The sequence below is a fragment of the Alexandromys fortis genome, unplaced genomic scaffold, assembly GCF_014885135.2.
Source record: "Alexandromys fortis isolate MF-2015 unplaced genomic scaffold, M_Fortis_MF-2015_v1.1 scaffold_37, whole genome shotgun sequence".
Taxonomy (NCBI): domain Eukaryota; kingdom Metazoa; phylum Chordata; class Mammalia; order Rodentia; family Cricetidae; genus Alexandromys; species Alexandromys fortis.
Window position 1 is genome coordinate 7,803,240 of NW_026067914.1, and position 23,423 is coordinate 7,826,662.

The 23,423-nt window shown below is 41.9% G+C and overlaps 1 protein-coding gene across 3 annotated transcripts in view; it reads right to left on the reverse strand.

Annotated features, from left to right (window-relative positions):
- The window catches only part of Cdh6 (cadherin 6), a 136,330-nt gene that overhangs the window by 25,336 nt on the left and 87,571 nt on the right, over nt 1-23,423 (reverse strand). For 2 of the 3 annotated variants that reach the window (XM_050139089.1, XM_050139087.1), the window contains 4 exons: nt 10,551-10,845; nt 6,664-6,783; nt 3,645-3,812; nt 467-654 (listed from right to left, as the gene is read on the reverse strand). In XM_050139089.1, the coding sequence (XP_049995046.1) occupies nt 467-654; nt 3,645-3,812; nt 6,664-6,783; nt 10,551-10,563 (489 nt within the window). In that variant the 5' untranslated portion in view covers nt 10,564-10,845. The remainder of the gene's footprint in view (nt 1-466; nt 655-3,644; nt 3,813-6,663; nt 6,784-10,550; nt 10,846-23,423) is intronic. The other variant, XM_050139088.1, reaches the window with a different exon arrangement.

The window sequence follows — 23,423 nt, forward strand, 5'->3', positions numbered from 1 at the left end:
TAAAAGTATAGAAGTCATGGGTATGTAAAATTACTTTTGACTACTAAAAGTCAACCCAACAGATCTCAGTGTGTTAAGAGCGAGTAAAAGAAGAATCTGAAGAAATGTTTATAGGAGATTGTCAATGTCCTCGGGAGTCAGAGGGAAGCACTTTCATTGGTAAGACATTAAGAGTTTCATCTTGTTCGACAACTGTGTAAAGCTGTAGAGGCACTAATAAACAGCCTACTTTCTTCCTACTAAAGGGTAGTATTTGGAGTTGAATAAATCTAATACAGACTTGTGTTTATATCTCCTCTCTCTCCTTTTCTATGTGTGCATGCTCACTTATGTGTGTATGTGTGTACACACATGTGCACTCTGCATATTTGTGTGGTGTCTTGACTTGCACAAGTACCCTATTCTGCAGCCATCTCCTCAGCCCCAATCAGGGAGTTGTAACCATTTTCCATAACAACACCGTTACCTTCTTGACGGTTATAATCCCTTCCTGGGTTTCTTGGTCGGTGATGACTTCAAACATATCTTGCCCCTCACCATCCGTGATGCTGTACTCGATCTCTGCATTCTCTCCCACGTCAGCATCGCTGGCTTTGATTCTGCCAATCGGTGTGCCCGGTGGAGAGGACTCGGGGGTCTTAAACTGGTACGTACCTATTAAGCACCAAACAGACAAGTAAGGCAGAGACTAGGAGATACGCTACTTAAATAAGCAGTCCACTCCTACCCACTGGGGTGCATTCAAGATCCCCAGTGGAGTCCTAACTGAAACCACTACTAAACCCTACATAAAGGATTTAGTTCAGGTTAAGTAAGTACTCTATTTTTTTCTGTGTTTATTTTTAATATATAGGTATCTTTAATAAAGTTTAACATATAAACTGAGCACAATAATAGACTATCAGCAATAGCTTATTCCTGATTAAGAAAAGAGAGCAAGGATAATAACAATGACAAAGGTATTTAAAATAATATTTTGGCCTGTTGGCTTGCAATAAGTGAAGCTGCAGAAAGCCCAGCCATGGCTGGGGGGGGGGAGACGGCTTTAAGATCTCACTGTGGGTGGAGATGAATAGATGCTTTATTCAAAATAATTAACGGTGCCCTAACCTCCTTATGTCTTTACTACCACCATAGACTCCTCCTTCTATTTCATGGCCTGCCTCCTTGCAAAAGGAGTGTTCTTTCTTGTTCTGGAAACAAGCTCCCAAGTGTGCGGTGTCCTTTGGAGACTAAGCGGGAGAGAAGGTTTCAGAAGCCCCACGGAAGTAATAGAGCAGGAAGAATAGAAAACCTAACCTGGACAGACTTGAGGCCAATTACTACATGTTCTTAACAGGGCCTCTTCCTGACTTTGCTAATAATAGCTGAATTTGGAAGCAAATTACAGCAATTTGGAAAAACACCCAAGTAGCTATGATTTGACTAATAATCTGAGCTGTAGCTGGATGCAGAGTCGGGGATGTGGGTAAATATCCCGAGCAATGAGTTCGCCACTCTTTTCCTTTGACTAATTCTTTCATTCTTAATTTCATTACAGCATTTTTCTTTATGTAGTATATATATATAAACACATTTAGCATTTATATATAATGTTTACATAATAATATGTAAATATATATCATTTTTGAGACCGTCTCACTGTGTAGACCAGGATGGCCTTGAACTCACAGAACTTGGCTTGCCTCTGCTTGACTAAAGGTGTGCACTACCACACCTGTCAACATTGTTTTATTTTTACTTCTAATCTAAACCTGTACTTTGTTAGATGATGCTCTTTTTAATACCTTCATGTTGCAAAATTAGTTTAAACACAACCTGTGGCTTTCAGCTTAAATCCGATAATCTTGCAGACCAGTATGTACTTAGAATGTGTGTGTGTGTGCGCGCGTATGTGTGTGTATGTATGTGTATATGTGAGTGTGTATGTATGTGTGTGCAAGTATGTGTATATGTGTGTGTAGAAACAGACTGTCTTAGCATTGGTGATAAAGTGGTGAGCATAGCTGCCTTCTGAATTTTATTCCATTCTTATCTCTTACAATTGGCCAGTTATTCATACATGATTTTGAAAAACCCAACCCCCAAACAAACAGGCAACTCCACCAGACAATGGCACTATTAAAGTACAGGTCTTCAATGAAGCAAATTCTCTGAATATTGGGCTCCTAGTTGGTACAAATCACAGAATATGCTCAATATCTCTCTAGCTTGCTCTGCATTCTCTTTTCCCTAGGTTTGGCACACCCTTGCACTAGCCTTCCCAGGGCAAAGCACTGGACAGCAGGCCATTTTTACTTCAGCCTTTGTGGGGAAATTTTTGGGATCCTAAAACTTTTCTCCTGTCTAAACCACAAATTATTAGCCATTCTGTTTGTGGCATCCAGCCAGCTGATCACACATCTGGAGAATAAAAAGGTGAAACTATTTTCTAGTGATCACTTGGATCTCCATTCTAAAGGAAGCCTATATCAGCGGGTTACTTTTTTTTTTTAAAATGCCACAGTAGAGTAAGTGAGTTTTGCTCTCCTTCCTTCCCTTCTTCCTTCTTTCTTCCCTCCCTTTTTCCTTCTACCTCTTAAAAAGATTTATTTTTTTAGAATTATTTTTATTTCTCTGTATGTGTGTGTGTCTGTATGTGTGTGTATGCTATGAGTGTGCAGGTGCTCATGGAATCCAGAAGAGGGCATTGCATCTCCTGGAGCTGGACTTTTAGGCAGTTGTGAAGATCCACCTGAACCTGAGTTGGCTGAAAGAGCTTTGAGTTCTCTTATCTAATTGCTGAGTCACCTCTTTAGTCCCCTTCTTTTAAAAAAATGGGGTCCTCCTAGGCTGGCATGAATACCAGCCTGGAAGCCACCACTGCTGTCCCAGGGCTAGGATTATATGCGTGAACGAGTCAGCATATCCAGCTACATTTTCTACTTAACGATTCAGATAACTTTTTCAGGGGAGAATGGTCACAAAGACGTTTGCTTTAGAAGGGAAAATCACATCACAACCAGTTCCCACTTGGGTGGCTGGATGTGAAAGTCTGGCGTGATGCTTGACAGAGAGGCAGTATTCATGGGTGCCGATTTCTCTTCTCCCCTGATAATGATAGTGAATGAGGTCTGAGATGATTTTCAGTATCTCAATTAACCATACTATAGAAAACCCTTTATGATTACAAATGGATTAAGCACATAGCAGCTTCTCCAGCCATATTTTTGGAACTAGGAAAATAATAAATCCTTCCTCGCAAAGCTTGTGAGCATTTAACGGAGATTACATGCCTGATTAAGTTCGTAAGAACACAAAGTCAACTTTTTCCTAACAAATAGCAGCATACTTGTATACATATGCTTTGCTCAGGCAAATTTATGACTATGGTAGTCATTTTAATAAGGGGAGAGAAAGCAATGATGTTGCTTGTACAGCAGCAGCATATCAGAAATGGCTCAGCTAATGACCAACGGCAGAACATGAGCATGCACACTTCCCGAGCATGAGTGGTGTTTGAGCTCATTTCAATAATTTTAATAAAAGTGCCAACTCTTCCTAAGTCCAGTGATTTTGACAGTGTTGCCAACAATGAAAATATTCCTCAAGTCGCAATTTTACAAAAGCATATTAGAGAGATCTGTTCAATCAAATGTCCCTACTCTGGGGGAAACGGGGTGGGTTGTCATTGACATCTGTCAGCGTGATGTTCACGGTGGTGGTCCCCGACAGGCCTCCCATCTGGCCACCCATGTCCTTGGCTTGAATCACCACTTGGTACTGTTCTCTGTTCTCTCGATCCATGTTGAGCAGCGCTGTCTTGATGATACCTATGGATGCGAAATTGAAATTCAGAAGTGGAAGGGGAGGCACGAACGGTATTTTATGGAATCATTTATTTATGCAAACAAATGTAGACTGTCACCCACAATATGCAAACCACTATGCAGATGTCACTGTGATATAAAGATGATTATATGCAGCCTTCCTAGCGAAGGAAATTACAGTCACACAGGGGGAGAGGCACTCATTAAAAAGCCTGTAATACAAAGGGAATAAAAACAAGTGCTAGCGAAAGCCAGAGCAAAAGAGACCGCAGGTAGTACAATGTAAGTGTCGTCGGATGACATTGTAAGGTATAACTGGCATGGGGCATGAGAGGGCACACTACACTTGTTGCTGGATAAAAAGTATTGGGGTGTAGTCTGAGAGGATGATTCAGAAAGCTATATGCCTGAGCTGATACCAGAGTGTTGCATTATCAACTTGGCTAATTGCCTCTCAAGAGTACCTACAATAATGAATGTTCTGTGGGGTTTAGAAGCCACAAAACTATGCATTAAGAAAAATGGCCCGAGGTCCCTCCCAGGTATGATCTTGCGTGATCCTGGAGAATTTGGCTCTTCTTCCAGAGAATGAGAACTCAATCCCAGCGATCCCTACAGCAGCCAACAGTTTAGTGATAGGTTAAAGTTGTCTCTACGGTGAGGCAGTCAGATAACGACTTGAAAGAGTGTCTCCAAGTTTGTCTAATCTCTGTAGAGTGTTTATGCTTAAATTAACTTTCTTTTCAAAATCCCTGGAGTAGGCTTTGTAACCCTCTCCGGTCTCACATTCTCGTGCTGAACCACTAATGAAGCTGAAAATATCTTTTCTTCTTTCTTAACAAGAATGCCTCAGACAACAGGTCAATTTTATTCCCATAGTCTTGGCTTCAAGGAGCAGCGGCTTTCTCTTCTCCAAATAATGGTTCTTCTCTATTTAAACACAGGAAATCACCTTCGCCTTTTGTCCTTTAAGCAGGGTAATTCTAATTTTTCATTCTCATTGTTTTTCTACTCAACATTTTCTCTCTCCTTGGGATTCTTTCCAGGTTCATTCACCTTTTAACACATAGATTTTTACCTGGATATAGTAACCCAGAAACGCTCTGGCTTAAAATAAAGAACGTTTGAAAAATATACGAGAGGAACTTGATTCAAAATATGTATAGAATCTACTGTACAATACAAAGGCTTTGTACTGGAAAATAAACCAGCAGATAGCATGGTGCTTTTGACAGAGGCGCCTTTGTATTCTGCATTATATGATACACTTGTGCTCCGCATTGTGGAGAGGCCTCAGTACCTCGGTGCTATTTATAGCCTCGCGAGCACACACTGCCAATGGGTGGTTTGTTCTGAGTTAACCCCCTCTCAGCCCAGATGCTTCTAGTTAACATCAACTAACTTGACTAAGCATTTCAAGATGTGCCTGAGCCCCAAATATCCACAAAATCAGGGGCGATAGCAAGAGATGGGAACGAGAGAAACACGGGCTTCGCAGCTCTCAGAACCATGTCTGGCCTCCTGGCCAGAGGGCAGGACGGGAGCCCTGGAATGACTGGCTCCTTCCCTGACCTGTGATTTGCTGGTGGGAAATGAGATGGAAGACAGTTTTTTTTTTTTTATGTTAATCTACTGTCTTCTCAGATTGCCAGCTCTCTGAATAAAGCAGTTTTAAAGATTCAGTTCCTGTCTCTTCTCATTGGCGGTTGTGACAGGCAGCAATGAGTCCAGCATTCCACTTTGACTTTGCAGGCAAAAATTCAGAAAAATAAGATGCTGTAAGAAAGATTCTAACATGCTTTGGACCACATGGCTCCCCTGAGTTGAAAAGTTCCATGCCCCATCACCCTGTTCTCTCCTGACCTACCCAGGCCCTGTTTCTCAGATCAAAACATGGAATGTTGGCTCTTCTGTACACCCCATATTTCTTTGAATTTATTTGGACCAGAATGTTTCCTACTAAAATGTGTCTCAGACTTAATATTTCTTATACCCCACATATTGTACATGAGTTTGTTTTAGAAGTTTCAAGAGATTCTTCCATAATTCTCCCTTCCCTTTGTTCATGTCACTTTGACTCCTTGACTTTTAGAGCTTATGCTGTCTATGAACTGGATCCATTCAATAAATATTTGAGACTATTTAAAAAAAAAAAAGAAAGATTCTAACAGGCAAGCTGATTCACTGGACCAGGGATGTGGGACAGGACAGGCTAGCCCATGGCATCAGAATGAGAACAATCTCAGTGGTTTGATCGAGCTATGGTTCAATTCCTACCCAGGCTCTAAACAGGCACCAGGGATCTGTGCTCATAGTAACACTCCGGCATCTGGGCCGAGGCCCTGTCTCAACAAGGGTTTCCATGATCACTGTGACCAGGGGTAGGGAATGTGACAGATTGTACACAACTCTGCTTGGAAGTGACTTATCTCACTACCGCATTTTATCTGTGCAAACATGTCCCATGGCTACACTCTACCTAGCTTCAGAGCAGAACAGAGAGAGATGTGGCACCATCAAATAACCAGGAAAAGGGAAAAGCGGACTCAGGATTTCTGTGAATAGGGTCAACTGTTCCCAGAAAGGGCCACTCCTCCAGCTTCATGCCAAACTCGATGGAAAAAGAGAGGAATGACTCTATCCTATATGTGTGCTGTGAAAGGCTCATTGTCGTATTTCTTTATTAAAATTATCTGGGTGTCATGCTTGCAAATAAATCATCAGAGTTTGGCAGAGGAACACAAGGAAAATCCAATCATGCTGATTGTTTTTTATTAAGCAATATGCTAGGTCAGCTGAGCATGTCAGTTAAAATTACAGAGCACAGACGAGGAGATGCAGAAAGTATTCTAACCTGTTTCCGACTCCACTGAAAAGTAGGGCTGTCCCTGTAGGATGCTATAGACAACCTTAGCACTGTTCCCGTACGTTGGGTCGTCAGCATCCGTTGCAGTGACTTGGACAACAAACGTGCCTGTAATGACAGAAAAGTAGCTGAAAACAACTTGGTATGTGTGTATAACCTTCATTTGTTTAAAAATTAAAGTACATTTTAGTATATGCATATATTTGTGTGCATGTGATGGTCACACATGCTACTGTGCATGCATGGAGGCCAGAAGACAATTTATAGAAATAATTTCTTTCTTTCAATTGTGTGAATCCTGAAGATCAAATTTAGGTCACCCATCTTGGAAACAAATATCTTTGCATTGAGCCATCTTGTTATGTTGGTTCATTTTTTTGTCAACTGGACACAAACTAGAATTACTGGGGAGCTGGAACTTCAATTTAACTGCCTCCATTGGACTGTCCTGTAGGCACGTCTCAGGGACATATTCCTGACTGATGGTTGATATGGAAGGGTCCAGCCCATTGTGGGCTGTGCTACCCCTGGGCAAGAGATTCTGGGTTCTGAGAAAGCAAGATAAGCACAAGCCATCCAAGGCAAACTAGTGAGCATCACTCCTCCATGGTCTCTGCTTCAGCTCCTGCCTCCAGGATCCCATCTTGATTTCCTTTGATGACAGACTGTAACCCCAAAGTCACAGTCTTTTATCACAGCAATATAAAGTCAACTAGAACACCAGCTTCCATGGCAAAGGAGTGGAGAGTCACAGTACAATGTATGTTGTTGGGAAGCCATTGATCCTTGACTTGAAAGGGATCAGATTCACATCAATGAATGCTGTATGCAGTAGGTTAAAAAGAAGGGCAGCCTTGGGGAGAGGTGAGTCCTACCCATCTCCTGTGATGGCATGTGACTGGACTGTTGCTTCAAGGGTTCTTTCAAGTTACTTAGGACTGACGTAGGTACCTCAAGACAATCAGCCTCTTGAATTACTTTGTCCAGAGGAATTCTGTTAGGTATTGTCTAGAGGGTGGCCACTTGCAGTTTTGCTAGAAATTCTGTTTCTCGTGGACTGCAGTGTGGCACATGAAGCCACAATTGCAGCAGCTGTTGGGCTATCAGTCATGCTAGCCTGGGCACAAAGCTGAGCAGGACAGAAAACCACCAAGAAGCCAGGATCCAGATCAAATATTTTCAAAGATTTAAGTACTATGATCAGCAAATATCTTCATTGTTTAAACTTGTTCGAGTCAGGTTTCCTATTATGGGCCCTTAAAATGTCTGATAATTCTAAGAGGTTGAAAGACTTTGAACCTTTAAAGGGGTAGCGTAGACCAGATAAAGAATTAGGGCTGGCAGTAGAGTACAAGTAGGAAGCTCCAGGTTCAATCCCCAACTCCAAATAAATGAGGTGACACCTGTAACCTCATCCCTCACGGAGGATCAGAAGTTCAAGGTCATCCTATGCTATAATGTGAGTTCAAAGTCAGCCTGGGCTACCTGTTTCAAAAAACAAGACAAAACCAAATATTACTTACTTGATTGGGATAAGACACTGTAAACACCTGATAGTATAATTTTATATTAAGATTAAATGTACAGAGGAAGCTCTAGTGTTTTAGGCTGGCATTCTTACTTCGGGAACCCTTAACAGAGAACTTTGGAAGTAGTCCTACCTTGCCTTAAGGGCATACTAATTTCACGTGTGTGTTTGCATGTCCGTTATATGAGTGAGAAGCTCCAAAAAGGCCCTCTGTGTAAAGGTACTCTAAGGCTGCTTTTTGCTGTTCCTATCAGATAAGCAGTGGTTGTCCTGCTTTTGAGAAGGGCAGGGAAGTTCTATGCAGAGAATAGGAGAATTTTGAAACTGCTTTTGTAATATCTAACCATTTCATTTATTAAACAAATAGAGTGCATTGTGCTAGGGTTGAATGTGTCGGCTCCCATTGTCTCAGGCAGAGACATGAGACACAATACCCACCTATACAATTTGGCAGGTTAAGTGGCCAGAGTGAGAGCCTCCTGGGACTTCAGAGGGAGAGTTAATAGAAGTCAACAAACACCCAAGTTCTTATTTGCATTAATATAAGTTCTGCGTGCTTTTGGAGTGTGATTATCTGGTATTCTAAGCAGCCATTAGGAGCAGCTATGGAAGGAGAGGCTCTATTTCTGTTTTCTTATTTAATCCTCATGATTATCCTTCGGGAGTAGACATTTATTATTTATTTTTGTAGATGTGGAATTGGAGGATCAAAGAAATAAAGATCAGATAAATCAAGTAATTTGCCCAAGGCTACACTGCTGGCTATTAGTGGAGACAGTTTCTAATTCTGGTAGTTTTGATACTGAAGTACACGTTACCCCTTTGCTGTTGTCCCATTACATATACATATACATATACATATACATATACATATACATATACATATACATATACATATACACATACACATACATATACATATACATATACATATAATCACTCCTTTATCTATGCCAATAATGATTCTTTAGACGTGCATTTTGGGCTTTTCCCTAAATATTTCTAATGTATACTTAATTCTTTCCTGTCTTCAAAAGTAAGTGACAGCCTCGAAGAGGAGTGCGGGGCATTACAGTTAGTTTGGGATGCTGCCAGGGACAAAGATAAATATCTTTCTTTAATTCTTCCTTTTTTGCCTTTTTTTTTTTACTACCTACAAGAAGAAAATCCTCCAACTCATCCAAGAAAAAAAAGATTCATTAAAAATAATCCCTGCTTCTTTCTTTGCTCTGATGATCGGTTCAGATTTTTCTAACAGAACAAAGTGGCATCAAATAATGTGATTGTTTCTTCCTCGGGGGGGAAATGATGATTAACAATCACTTCTCCAGACTGAATATTTTTCAAATTTTGGACCTCTGAACACAAATATATCTCCTATCTACTTGATGCAACCAGAGAAAAGTTATTCTGTGATTTCAGCCTTTTTGAAGTTGGCTGAGTGAAAATAGAAGCCACCTTTCCCTTTAGCGGTTTGGGGGAGTCACTGTGTTTGCCCTGTGAAATATTTTAAAGCTTCTAAGAGTGGGAGCAATAGAATGTCCTCCTTTCTTTAAATCCCATTTACCTTCTTCTAGCTTAAGCAAGTTAAGTCCACACAAATTAAACTTAAAATTGGTAGCGAACTTGTGCATATAATAATAACCCTCTGTATGAAATCTCATGGACGTCATTACTGTCAGGGTACTGTTTGTAGATTTGAAAAAAAGTTTCCTTGAAGTTTTTCCCCCAAATTCATAGTTACGTAACACAACTGCCAGTGTTTTTTTTTTTCTTATTAAACAAATTTATAACTGTGGTGTGTGTGTGGGGGGGGCTGTGAGTGCCACAGCTTGGCTGGGGGTCAGAGGGCTTTTTTATGAAATTGGTTCTCTCCTTCCACTTTCTGGTCTGGTATTGAACTCAGGTTATCAGACTTTTGAGGTAAGTACCTTTACCTGCTGAATCATCTTTCTGGCCCCGTCAGTACTTTTGAGACTGAAGTGTAAAGTCAGGCTTTAATTTTTAACTGGGAAGATTGCCCCCTGGCCCAGACAAATTGTGTTGTTGGCTGAGGGCAATAGAACAAGGAGCTGTCTTTCCGTCCAAGAAAAAGGAGGAGAGAGAGCAGGTGAGGTGGCCTCCCTGGCTTCTTCCCAGTCTCCCCACTGCTGCTACACCCTTAGGAAAAGCTGTCTTCTTATGGTAGTCACAAGATAAGACTAAAGTGGCCTTAGACCATGGGGTGTTCTTACGAAAAGAACATATGGTAGTTTGGGGCTTTGGCTTCTACATTCTTTCAATTAGTTAAATTTGGCTCAGGGCTCTTCCCTTGGTGGGTGAGGATACCTCACTGGGTTGAACTCACCGACATCAGCCATCTCGGGGACCGTGGCTGTATAAACGTCCTTGGTGAATATTGGCTCATTGTCATTGATGTCGTGGATCTTGATGATGAACTCAGACTCAGGCTCTACGGGTCTCCCTGTCCTTCTGTTGATAGCTTGAGCTCGGAGGATGTAAACGGGTTTTTCTTCCCTGTCCAGTCTCTTCGTGGCCTGAATGTCGCCTGTGTTTTCATTGATAATGAAGAGATCTCCTGCCCCATCTCCTGAAAGGATATATTTAAGTGATCCATCTCCTCTATCCTGGTCTGAATGTAACTAGTGTAGGGGAAAAAAAATTAAAGAAAGTAAAAGTCAAGCATGTGATCCTAAACTGTTTCGATTTCACCATGCAATCTGTCTCAACTGTGCTATTTGATATCAACAGTCTCCAAAGGGAGGCACAGCCCTTCTATTTCAAACTACCTGCATAACCCTTTAATAGAAAACACCACTCATTAATGAACACATTTCTTAATCATAGAATTTTCTAGAATGAAACATAAAATTTGGCACTCTTTCTTATTTTGAAGAAGGGAAAACTGAAGACAGAAGCAATTTTAAAAGCCCAGGATCATGTAGATTAGACTGAATGAATCTTTTCAGTGTGGACGTCGGATCCCGTGAGAGGACTTCCCTAGTCACTTTGCACACACAAACAGTTTCCAAGTGTCCCACTGCTTAAAAGACTTGTGGGTATAATCTGCCTTTTGGTGAATTACGGAAGTCAGGTAATCACATTGGTGGATGGAGAACATAATCCATTTTCTGGGGAGGAGTGATATGTGTTTGTTTGCCTGTCTATTTCAGTTTAAAGCATCCAAGGGACCACCTCAGTGCTGCTTTCAGCAGTGCCTTGAGACCACATCACCAAACACTCCATCATTTCCCTGCGACAATGGGATTTGGCATATCAGGCATTTGGATTTTAGTAGGAGACAGGAAGTGGCCTTCTGATGTGCAGAGACGGCCTAGAACAGTCTGCCTTATGAGTTAGTGTGACCTGACCCTCCACCCCAGCTCTCGAAATGACACAAGCGGAGGTGATGAAGATTCACTGTCAGTGAAATGGTCCAGAGGAAAGAGTGGAATTAAGTGAATGTCTGACATTCCACGATCATCACCTGATGATCCTAAGTTGGAGAAGCGGTTCCTTCTTCCTAACTCCTAGATCCCCTTTCAGAGTTGAGTTCCTAAATTCTTCTTCCCCACCCTAGCAAAAGTTTAGGTCTCTTATCAGTCCAAGTCCATTCACAAATTTTCAGTGTGTTTTGTTGTTGTTGAGGGTGACCACTTAACAGCCGGAGTAGCAGGCGTCCGTGCTCACAGACATGTTAATTACAGAATCTCCTTACAGTCTTCACACAGAGGAGCTGGGTGACCATGGTAACCACAACAATTCATGGGCTCTGATTAACACTGCATGCGCTTCTACAGCAGTGGTCCTCAGTCTTCCTAAGTCTGTGACCCTCTAATACAGTTCCTCATATTGTTGTGACCTCCAGCCATAAAATTATTTTCATGCTACAACATAACTGTAATTTTGCTACTGTCACAAACTGTAATGTAAACTTTTGTTTTCCTTATGGTCACAGGTGACCTCCATGAAAGGGACAGTCAACCCTCAAAGAGGTTGTGACCATAGGTTGAGAACCTCTGTTCTAGAATACCTGCAGGCGGACTCTGCAAAAGGGAACTAAGATGATGAGCTAAGCAGTTTTTTAAACACACGTTCTATGGACTAACTACTACACAGGGTACAGAGGGAAAGAATTCTGTGGTTCTGTGTGCTTGGGAAATACTTAATCTGACTTCTTCTTAAAGTGATCTGCTAACACATGGAAGACTGTGAGGGCCTGAATGTCAAACTTTCTGTGGCATGATTCTGTTTAACATGGCTATCTGGAGCTTTAGTGTTCAATGCAATGTTCTTTGGACCTGTGACAGCCTTCCTGGAAAGTTTCTTTTGTAATCCTGAGTATCTTATCTGTCACTGTAGAAACAGGAAACCCAAAGTTCCAGTTAAAGTAGTGTTTCAAAATCCCACCCAGCTCAAGTGAGAGTCAAAGACGAGAACCTGGTGGCAGGAAGGTGCCCTGCAGAGTATTTGGCGCAATGTCCCCATTTCTGGAGCGAGAGAGACTGTGTCCAGTGCCACACAGCTACGCTGAGTTAATCACTGAATTGGAGAATGAGAATATTATTCATACAATTAGTAGCTTTGAAGGCAATTTGGCAGAAATAATGGAAGATAAAATGCGAACAGGGAGGAAATTGCTTAGAAGTGAGACAAACGCCATAAGAAATGTAAAACAAGAGCACGCTATGATTTGTGTAATGTGATACGCCAAGGAAACACTGAAACCACCCTGACATAGAAAGAGCCGCTAGGGAAAAGTTAACTCTCCGCTGACAGATTCTAACAACTGAAGAGCGCTCTTAAAAAGCCATTTTATTAACTCAAAAGCAGAACAAGCCCTGCCAATGTCCTTTGGTTGCATGGTCCTGGGCAGCCGTGGTGGGCGACTGTGGGTGGCCGTGGTTGGCGGTCACGGTCGGCAGCAGGGGGCAGCATGTGGGATGTGCATCTAAGCCCTACGTACAGGTCATGCTCACTGTGTCCCTCGCCAGGTGTGAGACCACAGCAGTGGTCAATTAACCCACCAAGCCAGGACCCTTCTCAGCAAAACGAGGCTAATAAGGGCTGCAGGACAAGCGGCTGGGAAGAACTAATTAGAGGCTATATACAAATACCTCATTAATTGCGACATAAACATGCAATAAAAGCACGGTATGTGTTTTATGAATTATAAAGAGCCATCTAAGCGGAGAGATATTCCGGGAGCACAAGCATTAGCTGTGACTTTATCATCGGCATGTTTTTGCTCTTATGACTTTGAGAACTTTGTCTGAGGACCATAGAAACCCAATTTTTGCAAACACTTCCTATCTCTCAGGTAAAATGTGTTATGAAAAGCCAGAATTCTTCTATTTGGTGGCAACTGCTGTCTTTACGTGTGATTTATTCTACGCTTTATTCCACTAGATCATAGACTCTCCTCGGCTGCTTCTTCTATCACCTTCAGTGTGTAATTGTTGCACACTCAGTCGGCGAATACCACATCCGGTCACAAGATTTATGCAGGTAAAAGTAATCAGGGAGTTATTTTTAGCTGTCAGAAGCGGCCATTTCCATGAATTATACTACAAACATTGGGGACGATAGAGAGGCAGAGGGAGATGCCGGCCAGTGTGAACAGGGACTGTGTTGCAGATCACAGCTCTGATTTATCAATATTTGAAAACCAGTGGGGAAATGCATCTCTTCTCTCAGGCCTGGCCTCATAATAGAACAACTTAACCTCCTCCCTCCTCTCGGCCCACAACATGAGCTTCTGGTTCTGATGGTGCAAGTGCAGGCCACAAAAACCCGAATTTCTCTTCACTCTCCTCCCTTCCGTGGAGCAGCCCTGGGGCCAGCTCTTTCCTCTGTTCTTGGGAAAGAAAGAAAACAGAAGACTCTGCCGCCTGTAAGAGCTGTGGCGGCAAGCAGACATTAGGGCTTCATTGAGCACTTAGATTTTAATTGGATTTTTTCTTTTGTGATGTCATTCATCATGGCCACTGGAAGAGACAGAAGTTAAACAACAACAAACGAAAGCTTGTAGGTTGCCCGAGGCATATTTTTACTAATTTCAGTGTAATGTGCCTGTTCCATTAAGTTTAATCATCTGGTTCACTTTTAATGTTTCACCATCAAGTAAGAATTAGCCACTTCCCTCCCAAAGTCTCATCTCACCTGTGGCGGGCAGGGTTTCTCACTACTGTATCTCTGACACTTTCAGCCAGAAGGTGCTCTGACTCCATTTCTCTACTCCCTTTTTCTTCTTAGTTATTTTTTTTAAAAACAACAAATGTAGTGTCGTGGAAAACAAATACAGGGATCTCTGTCGCATGGCCCCATGGAGGGTGTCACCAGGCAGTGGCAGCATCATTGCCCGAGGGGCCGTCCCTGGGAACATAGCATCCATTTATTAGCCACATGGACCAACTTGCAGCTTAATTTTGAATTCAATTCAAGGGCATAGCATTAATTGTATAGATTTTTAGTAGTCTGTGAAGCCAGCTAATGCTGCTCTATTACTCCCATTCCTGTGCATCACTTGGCGAATCTCTGAGTTGCTGTCCAAACTGAATCTTCAAAGCACACTCGTGGCAGTGGTGGAAGACAGAGTCTCAGCATAAGATTCCCAGGACGGTACGCGTAAGTGCGTGCAACGGTCAGAAGGGAGCTTATGGACACGCACACGTGCTGGTTGTCTGAATGGAGACCCCGGAAGAATGTAGTGTGGCCTTTTAGGAAAGGAACAGTTGCTCACCTGAGATGTCCCAGGACAACCGGAGAACAACTACAGAAAACATGCTGCCCACTGGGACTGGGGCAGAAAGCAGTAGCTGATGTGGAGAGAGAGCATCACTTTTGTGGTCGGCAGATTAAGCATCATCTCACATTGGATTTTAGCCGAAAGTCTGAGAAGTCATGAATATTCTTTTGAATTAGGAAGTGAGTCTATCATCAGTTTATGTCCAAAGAAGGATTATCTGCTATTTTATTATTATACATGTTTGTATATATTTATACATTTTCCTATATATTGTCCTGTGGTGGTTTGACTGAGAATGGCTCTCAGAGACTTGTATGTTTGAATGCTTGGTCCCCAGTTGGTGGGACTGTTTGGGACAGATTAGGAGGTATGGACTTGCTGGAGGTGGTGTGTCACCGAGGGTGGGCTTTGAGATTTCAAAAGCCCACACGAGGCCCAGTCTCGTCTCGTCTCGTCTCGTCTCGTCTCGTCTCGTCTCGTCTCTTCTCTTCTCTTCTCTTCTCTTCTCTTCTCTTCTCTTCTCTTCTCTTCTCTTCTCTTCTCTTCTCTTCTCTCCTCCCTCTCCCCCCTCCCTCCCCTCTCTCTTTATTGTTCGCGGATCAGATGGGAACTCTCTGCTCTTGCTTCAGCACCATGCCTGTCTGCTCGCTGCCTTTCTCCCAGCATGATGATCCTGGACCGACCCTCTGAAACTATAAGCAAGTCCCCATTTAGAAGGTTTCCCTTGTCGGCTGTCTTGGTCATGGTGTCGCATCACAGCAATGGAAAAGTAACTACACAGGAAATAAATTCACTTAAGATAGTGAAGGCTGGGGAGATTTGGTGGGTAGATTTTATGTGAGAAAGAAATTGAACCCTGCAGGAAGACAAGTCTTAGGAATTGATTCCATTTTAGTGATTACAGGACCGGGTAAATAAAAATATGTTAAAATTTTCATATCATATATTTTATTACATGAGCGTTAATGACTTTACATGAGTTAGCTCATTTACATCTGATAATTATTTCACAGATGACAAAGTCGAGACTAGCGTAATTGTGACAGGTGCTAATTGTTCTGCAAACTCCTGCTAACTTTGCATTCCTGTGAGGGAATTATTTTATTTTGGTTTATTTATTTGGAGGATTTATTTTGGCCCATGGTTTCAGAGGCTATAGTCCATAATTGCTTGGCTCTATTGCTTTGGATCTGTGGCAAGGGGGGGCTGAGGTAGCTGCTCCCCTCCTTCTTGTCAGGAAGCAAAGTGGAGGAGGGGCCAGAGCTCTTCTAAACGGAGGCCAAGCTGTCAGCAATCAGAGTTATTAAACTGTACCTTATTTCATAAAGATTTTACTTCCAGCCAGGCCACCAAGCTGTTCCACCGTGTGTGTGTGTGTGTGTGTGTGTGTGTGATGCCATCTACAAACATTTTGGGCCCATTATTTCTGGATATCCTGGGATGCACATGGACCACAAACTGCAGGCAGACAGGATTGCTTTAGTACCTGGACCTCTGGGAGACAGTTGCTATCCAAACCATAGCTCCGCCTTCCTCTGTTCTTCCATAGTCAGTAGTTCTGACTGGCACATGGCTGCTTAACCTTTGATCACCTTTTCATAAGGTAATACACGCGTGTGTAATTGTCAGCGCCCACTGCTTAATAGCAACTGGCTTGCGGAATTTTACTCCCAGGCTGAACCTGGTTTCCCAAGGGCTGATGAGGCCCGAGCCTGGGGGGCACGGCAAACCACAAAGGGGTGGGACCTGGGTTTCGGAGTCATCTCTTGCCTGAGCAGCATCTAATATGATACAGAAAAGTATCTTTACTTCAGTCATGGTAATTCTGCTTTCTGCTTATTTCTTTTATCTGTTGCTGTTACAGTGATTATCTCTATACTGTCTCACTGGTTCTCAAAGATGGCAGGAGTGTGACCTGGGGCCTACCTAGAAGCATAAATGCCCGGCCTAGCCTCAGGAGTTCCCCATGCAACTTGTGTTTTAAGAAGCCCTCTAATTGATCTACTTTAATGACCTTTATTTTATTTTATTTATTTATTTTTTTGGATTTTCGAGACAGGGTTTCTCCGTAGCTTTTTGGTTCCTGTCCTGGAACTAGCTCTTGTAGATCAGGCTGGCCTCGAGCTCATAGAGATCCTCCTGCCTCTGCCTCCCGAGTGCTGGGATTAAAGGCGTGCGCCACCACCGCCCGGCTATGACCTTTATTTTTAATGACACGTATATGTGTGTGCATCTGTGTATGAGTATGTACATGTATGTGCTGGTGCCCGAGCAGGCCAGAAGACAGTGTCATGTTCCCTGAAATTGAAATTAAAGGCCATTGTGAACTGTCCAACGTGGGTGCTGGGAATGGAACTCAGGAGCGCTCCCTCTCTAATCTTGTTTACTCTTTTTAATTTTCCTTGTATATACTGACCAAGAAACATTTCTGGTTATGAGCAATATATCATGTTAAAATGTAGGCTAGTTAAAGCAAAGTTGTAAAGTTTTGTAAAGTTATAAAGTTGCCCAGAATTCCATTCGTTAGGTCATATATACAAAATCTAAACGGGAGTTTTTATGTGTCGTATGTGTACAAAACTTTAAAACTGACAAACAGAGATTTTTAAAGCAAACTTGCCATGACATTCATTAACCTCATCCAGGATTTTTCACTAGGTACCCAGATCGGGGTTCATTCAGACAAAATTGGGGCGGGGGGGGGGGGGGGGACAAAAAGACTTAAAATCAAAAGTTAAGCAGACATATACACAGATGATTACTTCCATAGCCAAACCCTGTATTTATTCCCATTCCCCCTTTGAAAGTATTTCTAACACTGGGTGAGGACAGCTACACTTTTGTTGAACTACTCAGTGAAATAGGTGCCTGCTTGTCGGTGTTTGAGTAGATGCTGCACATTTTGCAATGAGGACTAGGAGCCCTCTACCTAACTCTGATGGCTGCTGGGGTCTGAACCGTTGTTTTAACCAATACAGTCACAATGGGTGAAGGGACGTGCTTCCATGAAAGAAAGCGATGGGTATAGATTCACACTGCATACTCATCTTGCCACCTTGGGAAACTTAGTTAGCTTTTCGAGGACTATTTCTTCATCCACGATAGGAATAATAATGGTATTTCATTTACAAGTACGTTGCTCTGAAAATTGCTGAAAGAATGCATGCAGATGTTTGATGGCGAGTCTAGCTCAGGGAAAGCCTTCAGCAGCTTGCTACTGTGTTTGCAAATATGAAGGACTCAGACGGGAGATTTCTGAAAATGGAAAGATTTGGGTTTGAATTTTGGCTTTCCTATTAATTAGCAAATTAATTAAGCCATGCTAGACTCCATCTGTCCCCTGCAACACAGTTTTCATAATAATTCACTTTGCCAACTATTCTTCCCCTCATGGCCCCTTAAATGCTGCCGGCTTTGGGCTTGTGTCTCAGGGCCTCCCCCTCCATATTTCATGGATTATCTCGTGAAGTCATTTCTTTTGTTTTGCTTTGTTTTTTTCAAGCATGCAGCTACTACCTATGAGACATTGCCGTCAATGCCCAGGGTATCTGACCATTTCTTTGAGATATATTTCAAGGATGCGATGCTTTCAAGGACGTATCTGCCTCCAGAGAAAGTCTCTTAGCGCACTTATACTCAGTACATCCCAACAGGCCTCATCACGAGTCCCACAAATACTTCCTTACTCCTGTGTGTCATATCTGTAAAGACCAGTAGAAGGTCATCCTGGAGAGCACCTGACGATCCTGGAGAGCACCTGACAATCTTGGAGAGCACTTGTCTTCCTACCTCTTACACATAACATATATCTTGACACGTTATTTTCTATTTCCACCACCATTTCTCTTCGATATATTTTGCCCTACACACACACACACACACACACACACACACACACACACACACACACACACTTTCTTCTATTTTCCTGTCACTAGATCCATTTTACAATCACATAAACATGGAAGATGCCACTATTCTACTTAAACCTTTTCGTGTCCTCTGTTTCCTTGGGACAAAGTCCTTTACACGGTGGCTTTTTATCCTCTCATTAGCTTCATTGGCCACCATCCTCTCTGAACAAGACCTTGCTCTCACCACACTCTGCTTCCTGTGGGTTTTAAGACCACGTTTGTCTCTTTCACAGCGAAGTCTTTCCTCAGGTAGTCCCACTTGGCATAAATCCATTTGAGAGTCTTCATCTAGTTAATCCAATTCAGGTGCCAGGACTCCTTACTCATCTCTTTCCAGGGACACCTTCCTTCCATTGCTAGTCTAAGATTCTCCTCCTATGTACTTTCAACATATTTCCCACTAAACCAGCAGTATATTCTTTTTTTTTCAATGACTCATTCTATAACTGTTTTCTTTTCATTTTTCTAACTAGATCACATATCATGGAGGAATGCATGACATCTATCTGGTTCCTTCATTTCGGTAGTCTCAGGACCCAACACACGGGCACATGATAGATGCTCAATAAATAATGATTGCAAACGACGACTGAGTGGGTGTCGTAAAGGTCATCTTGGATTGGACTTCGGTGATGGATGGAGGTTCTGGCGCATAGCAGACAGTCAACAAATCTTAGTGTCCCCATCTGATGTCTTTTTGACTTTAGGAGAACTCTGGATATCAAGAATATGCACACACTTTCAAAGTCACTGGGTAATTCAGCAATCGTTATCATATATCAGACTCATGGTTTGATTTGAGCAATCCAAAGGAATAATTCATGCTGCATTGGGTCTGAATGGTTTCCTTCAATAACCAATTAAACCTCAATAAAATAGAAATAAAACTACCTTGCTTTATCTTTGTTGACAGGGCACAGAGCAGTTCCAAATGCATTGATCACAATAAATAGATTTGGTGTTGCTCAGAGGTCCCCAGTCAGTCGTGAAGAAGCAGCCCTATTTAGGGAACTTTCTCAAGTATCACCCTATTGTAGAAGGGAATAGAAAGTACTCTGATTCACAGACACGTTGCTCCACTATAAACTAATTTAATGCTGTCAACCTAGACCACTTAAAAAAACATTTATTGGCCTAGAGGGTTGGATCAGGCAATACATAAAATCATCCCATACATGTCTTTTCTAAACTCACAATTTAGGCTTGGGAACACTGACTCATAGGAAAAAGACAGGGAATAAAAGCAGAAATAAGACACTCGAGTCCCACTATTATTAGTTAGGAATGACAAGGTAGCAGAGAACCTATAAATAGGTAGTGTGGAACCAGAGAATGCATAAACCCTTTGATGGCTTAGGAAGGCTTCTTGGAGAAGCTTAGGTTACTGATGGGAGGAAAATGACTTCACTATCTTGTGAGAGCATGGCATGGTTTTAGGGCTGAGTGTGGGAGAAAATCAGAGGCAGTTTGCATATGTGCCTGGGGTAATAAAACCCATAAAGCCAGCAAAAATAGAAACACTCCTTCTCTTGTGTTTCATGGTCACATTCTTTCTCACACTGCACTCAGATGTACAAGGAAGGTGGTGTCTTTATTGTCTCTTTTTTTTTTTTTAATAGCTTATCCCTCAAGCCCTAGTCCCATTGAACACTAGGAACTCAATATAGTAGGTTAAGCATCGAGTCAAAGATTTGGTGCAATAACAATAACGCCTGCCTGATTCAATAGTGCAATCTCCTTGGGTAGCTCTTTAGGTAAATTCTTGGCTGTCTGCCTTCCTTCTTCTAGTGCTTCTAAAAATTTCATTTTCTTTTAAATGCATCTGTGTTTGTTTTATGTGCACGAGTGTTTTGCTGGCATGTGGATATGTGCATCACATGGGTGATGGGACAGAAGAGGGCACCTAACCCCTGGAGTTGGAGCAACGGGTCACTGTGAACTGCCCCACAAGGGTACCCAAGCTTGGGTCCTCTGGAAGAGCAGCTGGCACTCTTAACCACTGAGCTGCCTCCCCAGTTCCCAGGTTTACTTTTGATATGTAAAGCAACCTGTGAGAGAATATAAAAAGTTCTGATTCTTTTTTTCTGGCAAAACAGGATAGAACTGCCTGCATAGCCTATGTTTCTTTTCTGTCATATCACATTCCCTTACTGACCTGAAAAAAAATGTGTTCCCTATGTAATTTCAATAATAGAATTAGCTTTCATGACAGTGGAAATAGTTTGCCTTTGAAACATTATCTGATATGACTAATCTTTTGCAATTTTTCTGATTGCAATTTTGGGAAAATGATATTAAGTTTATATTATAGTGGTTCTTTTGGGAGTTTTGCTAACACTTTTTTCTTGTGAATCTTTACATTCAGTTGTATGGACATTCACCAAGGACATCACTGTGTCAAACAATATTTTAAATGCTGAGTAGCAAAAATCTACTTTGTTGTTTTTCAAATCAACAACTCTGTTGTCTCTCTGCTCTCTATAACAAAATGTTTGGGGAGCCAAACTATCTGTAAAGGAAGTCTAACAGTGGATCCTTGGTCCTTATTCTGGCCTCCAGTAGCACCTTCTCAAGCCATGAGAACCAAAAATGGCTGTAGATATTTAATATCTCCAGAAGCATAAAACTGAGATTATGTGTGTATGTATGTATATACCTATACCTCTTTATCTACCTACCTATCTCTTTATCTACCTACCTACCTATCATCTACCTACCTATCATCTATCTAATCTATCTAATCTATCATCAATTCATCTAACTACTTACCAATCTATTTTATCTATCTTACCTATCTACTTATCTTTTATCTATTGATCTATCACTCTATCCACTTATCTATCCTTCCATCAATCTATTATCTATTGTCATCTAGAGATTATCTATCTGTCTGTCTTTCTATCCTTCCAAATTTCATCTCAATGTCTACCTTGTAAATTTCAATACAGTTAAACAACACAGTAAGGTTCTCTGCATTGGCTGAGGTTATGCAGGACCCCACCCGGTTTAATCTTTTATCTTCTGTTAGATTTAATAACCGCTGAAACAGGTCTTGTGTTATGTGGAAGAGAATTTCTGACAAAGTGCTAAAAGCAAATGAATTTTAAAGTCAAGGCAGGAGAAATTTATTAATTCCCTTGACATTTATCTTTTACACCCAATACCTTGAATTTAACGTCAAAAGAAGCAAGCATTTTAAACGAACAAAGCTTTAGTGTTATAATAGTGGCAGCAGGCAGGATATTGGTGTTCCTGGTCCTAATTGCCAGGACCCATCACCTGCGGCTCTGGGTAGCAAAAGCACGTTGTGCACGTGGTTAATTAAGATAAGGTCTTAAGATGGGGGTGGGGGCGAGGGATGCTATCTGGGATTACTAAAGTAAACGTGGTGTGAAGGAGAGTGCTGGGAGGAAAGGGAGGAAGGCGAAAGGAAATTTGATGAAGCTAGAAAGGCATAGCCCCGGGGGACTTTGGAGATGTTAACTATGCAAAGAAATTCAAGGTGCAGAAGTGGCAGGAAGACAGAGTCTCCCTCCACCCTCCAGAAGGGTCCTAGGCTGACTGAGAACCCACTGTATAGCCCAGGCTGGCTTCTAAATCATGGCAATCCTACTGCTGTAGCTTACTGAGTGCTGAGATTACAGATAGGAGCTACCATTTTTATCTTCAGAGGAACAGCTTTGAGCCATTGCTACTTTAGTCCAGTGACACCCATTCCAGACATCTGAACCCTAAGGCTGCAAGGTGGTACCTCCACATAGCTCAAAAGCACTACATTTATGGTGAGTTGTAACAGCAACAATAGAGACCAAGAAAAGAATCCCCTGTTTTGGGAGTTCATGGTGAAGTAAACTGTACCTAGTCCTTGAAGCATCCTAGTGAAAGGGTGGAAGCCTAGCCCTCACTGAACACTTGCCCTGTTTCAGGCACAGCACGGACCCTCCGGTGTTACATCATTTAAATCCTGCAGTGCTTCTAGGAGGTAACCTTTAGTTTTTTACTCTCTTTCTCATTTTTTTTTTTTTTTTTTGCCCAGAATTGGTAACTGAGGTCAGCAGGGTTAAGTGATCCACTTCGAGTTACAGGGAGCGCCTGGAATGTTACCAAGGCATACTTGCCTGGCTCCGAAGTCTATGCTTGCTTTCATTAGGCCGCACTGCCAAAGCAGCACCCACAATGACTGCATACATTCTGAATTCATTTAATATCTTAGGCCCCAGGCTAAGTGATTTGTAAATTTTATTGGCATAAATGATACAAACTGTAATAGATGTTATTGTTCATTTGGGATTTATCAATTAAACAAATGCCTGCTTGGTTTATTAACCACATGAAGTTATTTCCCAAAAAAGGCATTGTTTATTGCTTTTTGCTCCGTTCCTGAAGTCAAGGTCTTTCTTGTCTTGGCAGACTGCGACATTAGTCTCAGCTCCTGCTTAGTCTAACATTTTCATTTTCAGAAGCCAGTGGTAAATCATGCTGTGAGCCAGATACCCAGTCAAAAATTGATTTACTAAGGCACTGCACGTCACCAGCTCTAATCCTATCTTTTGGCTTC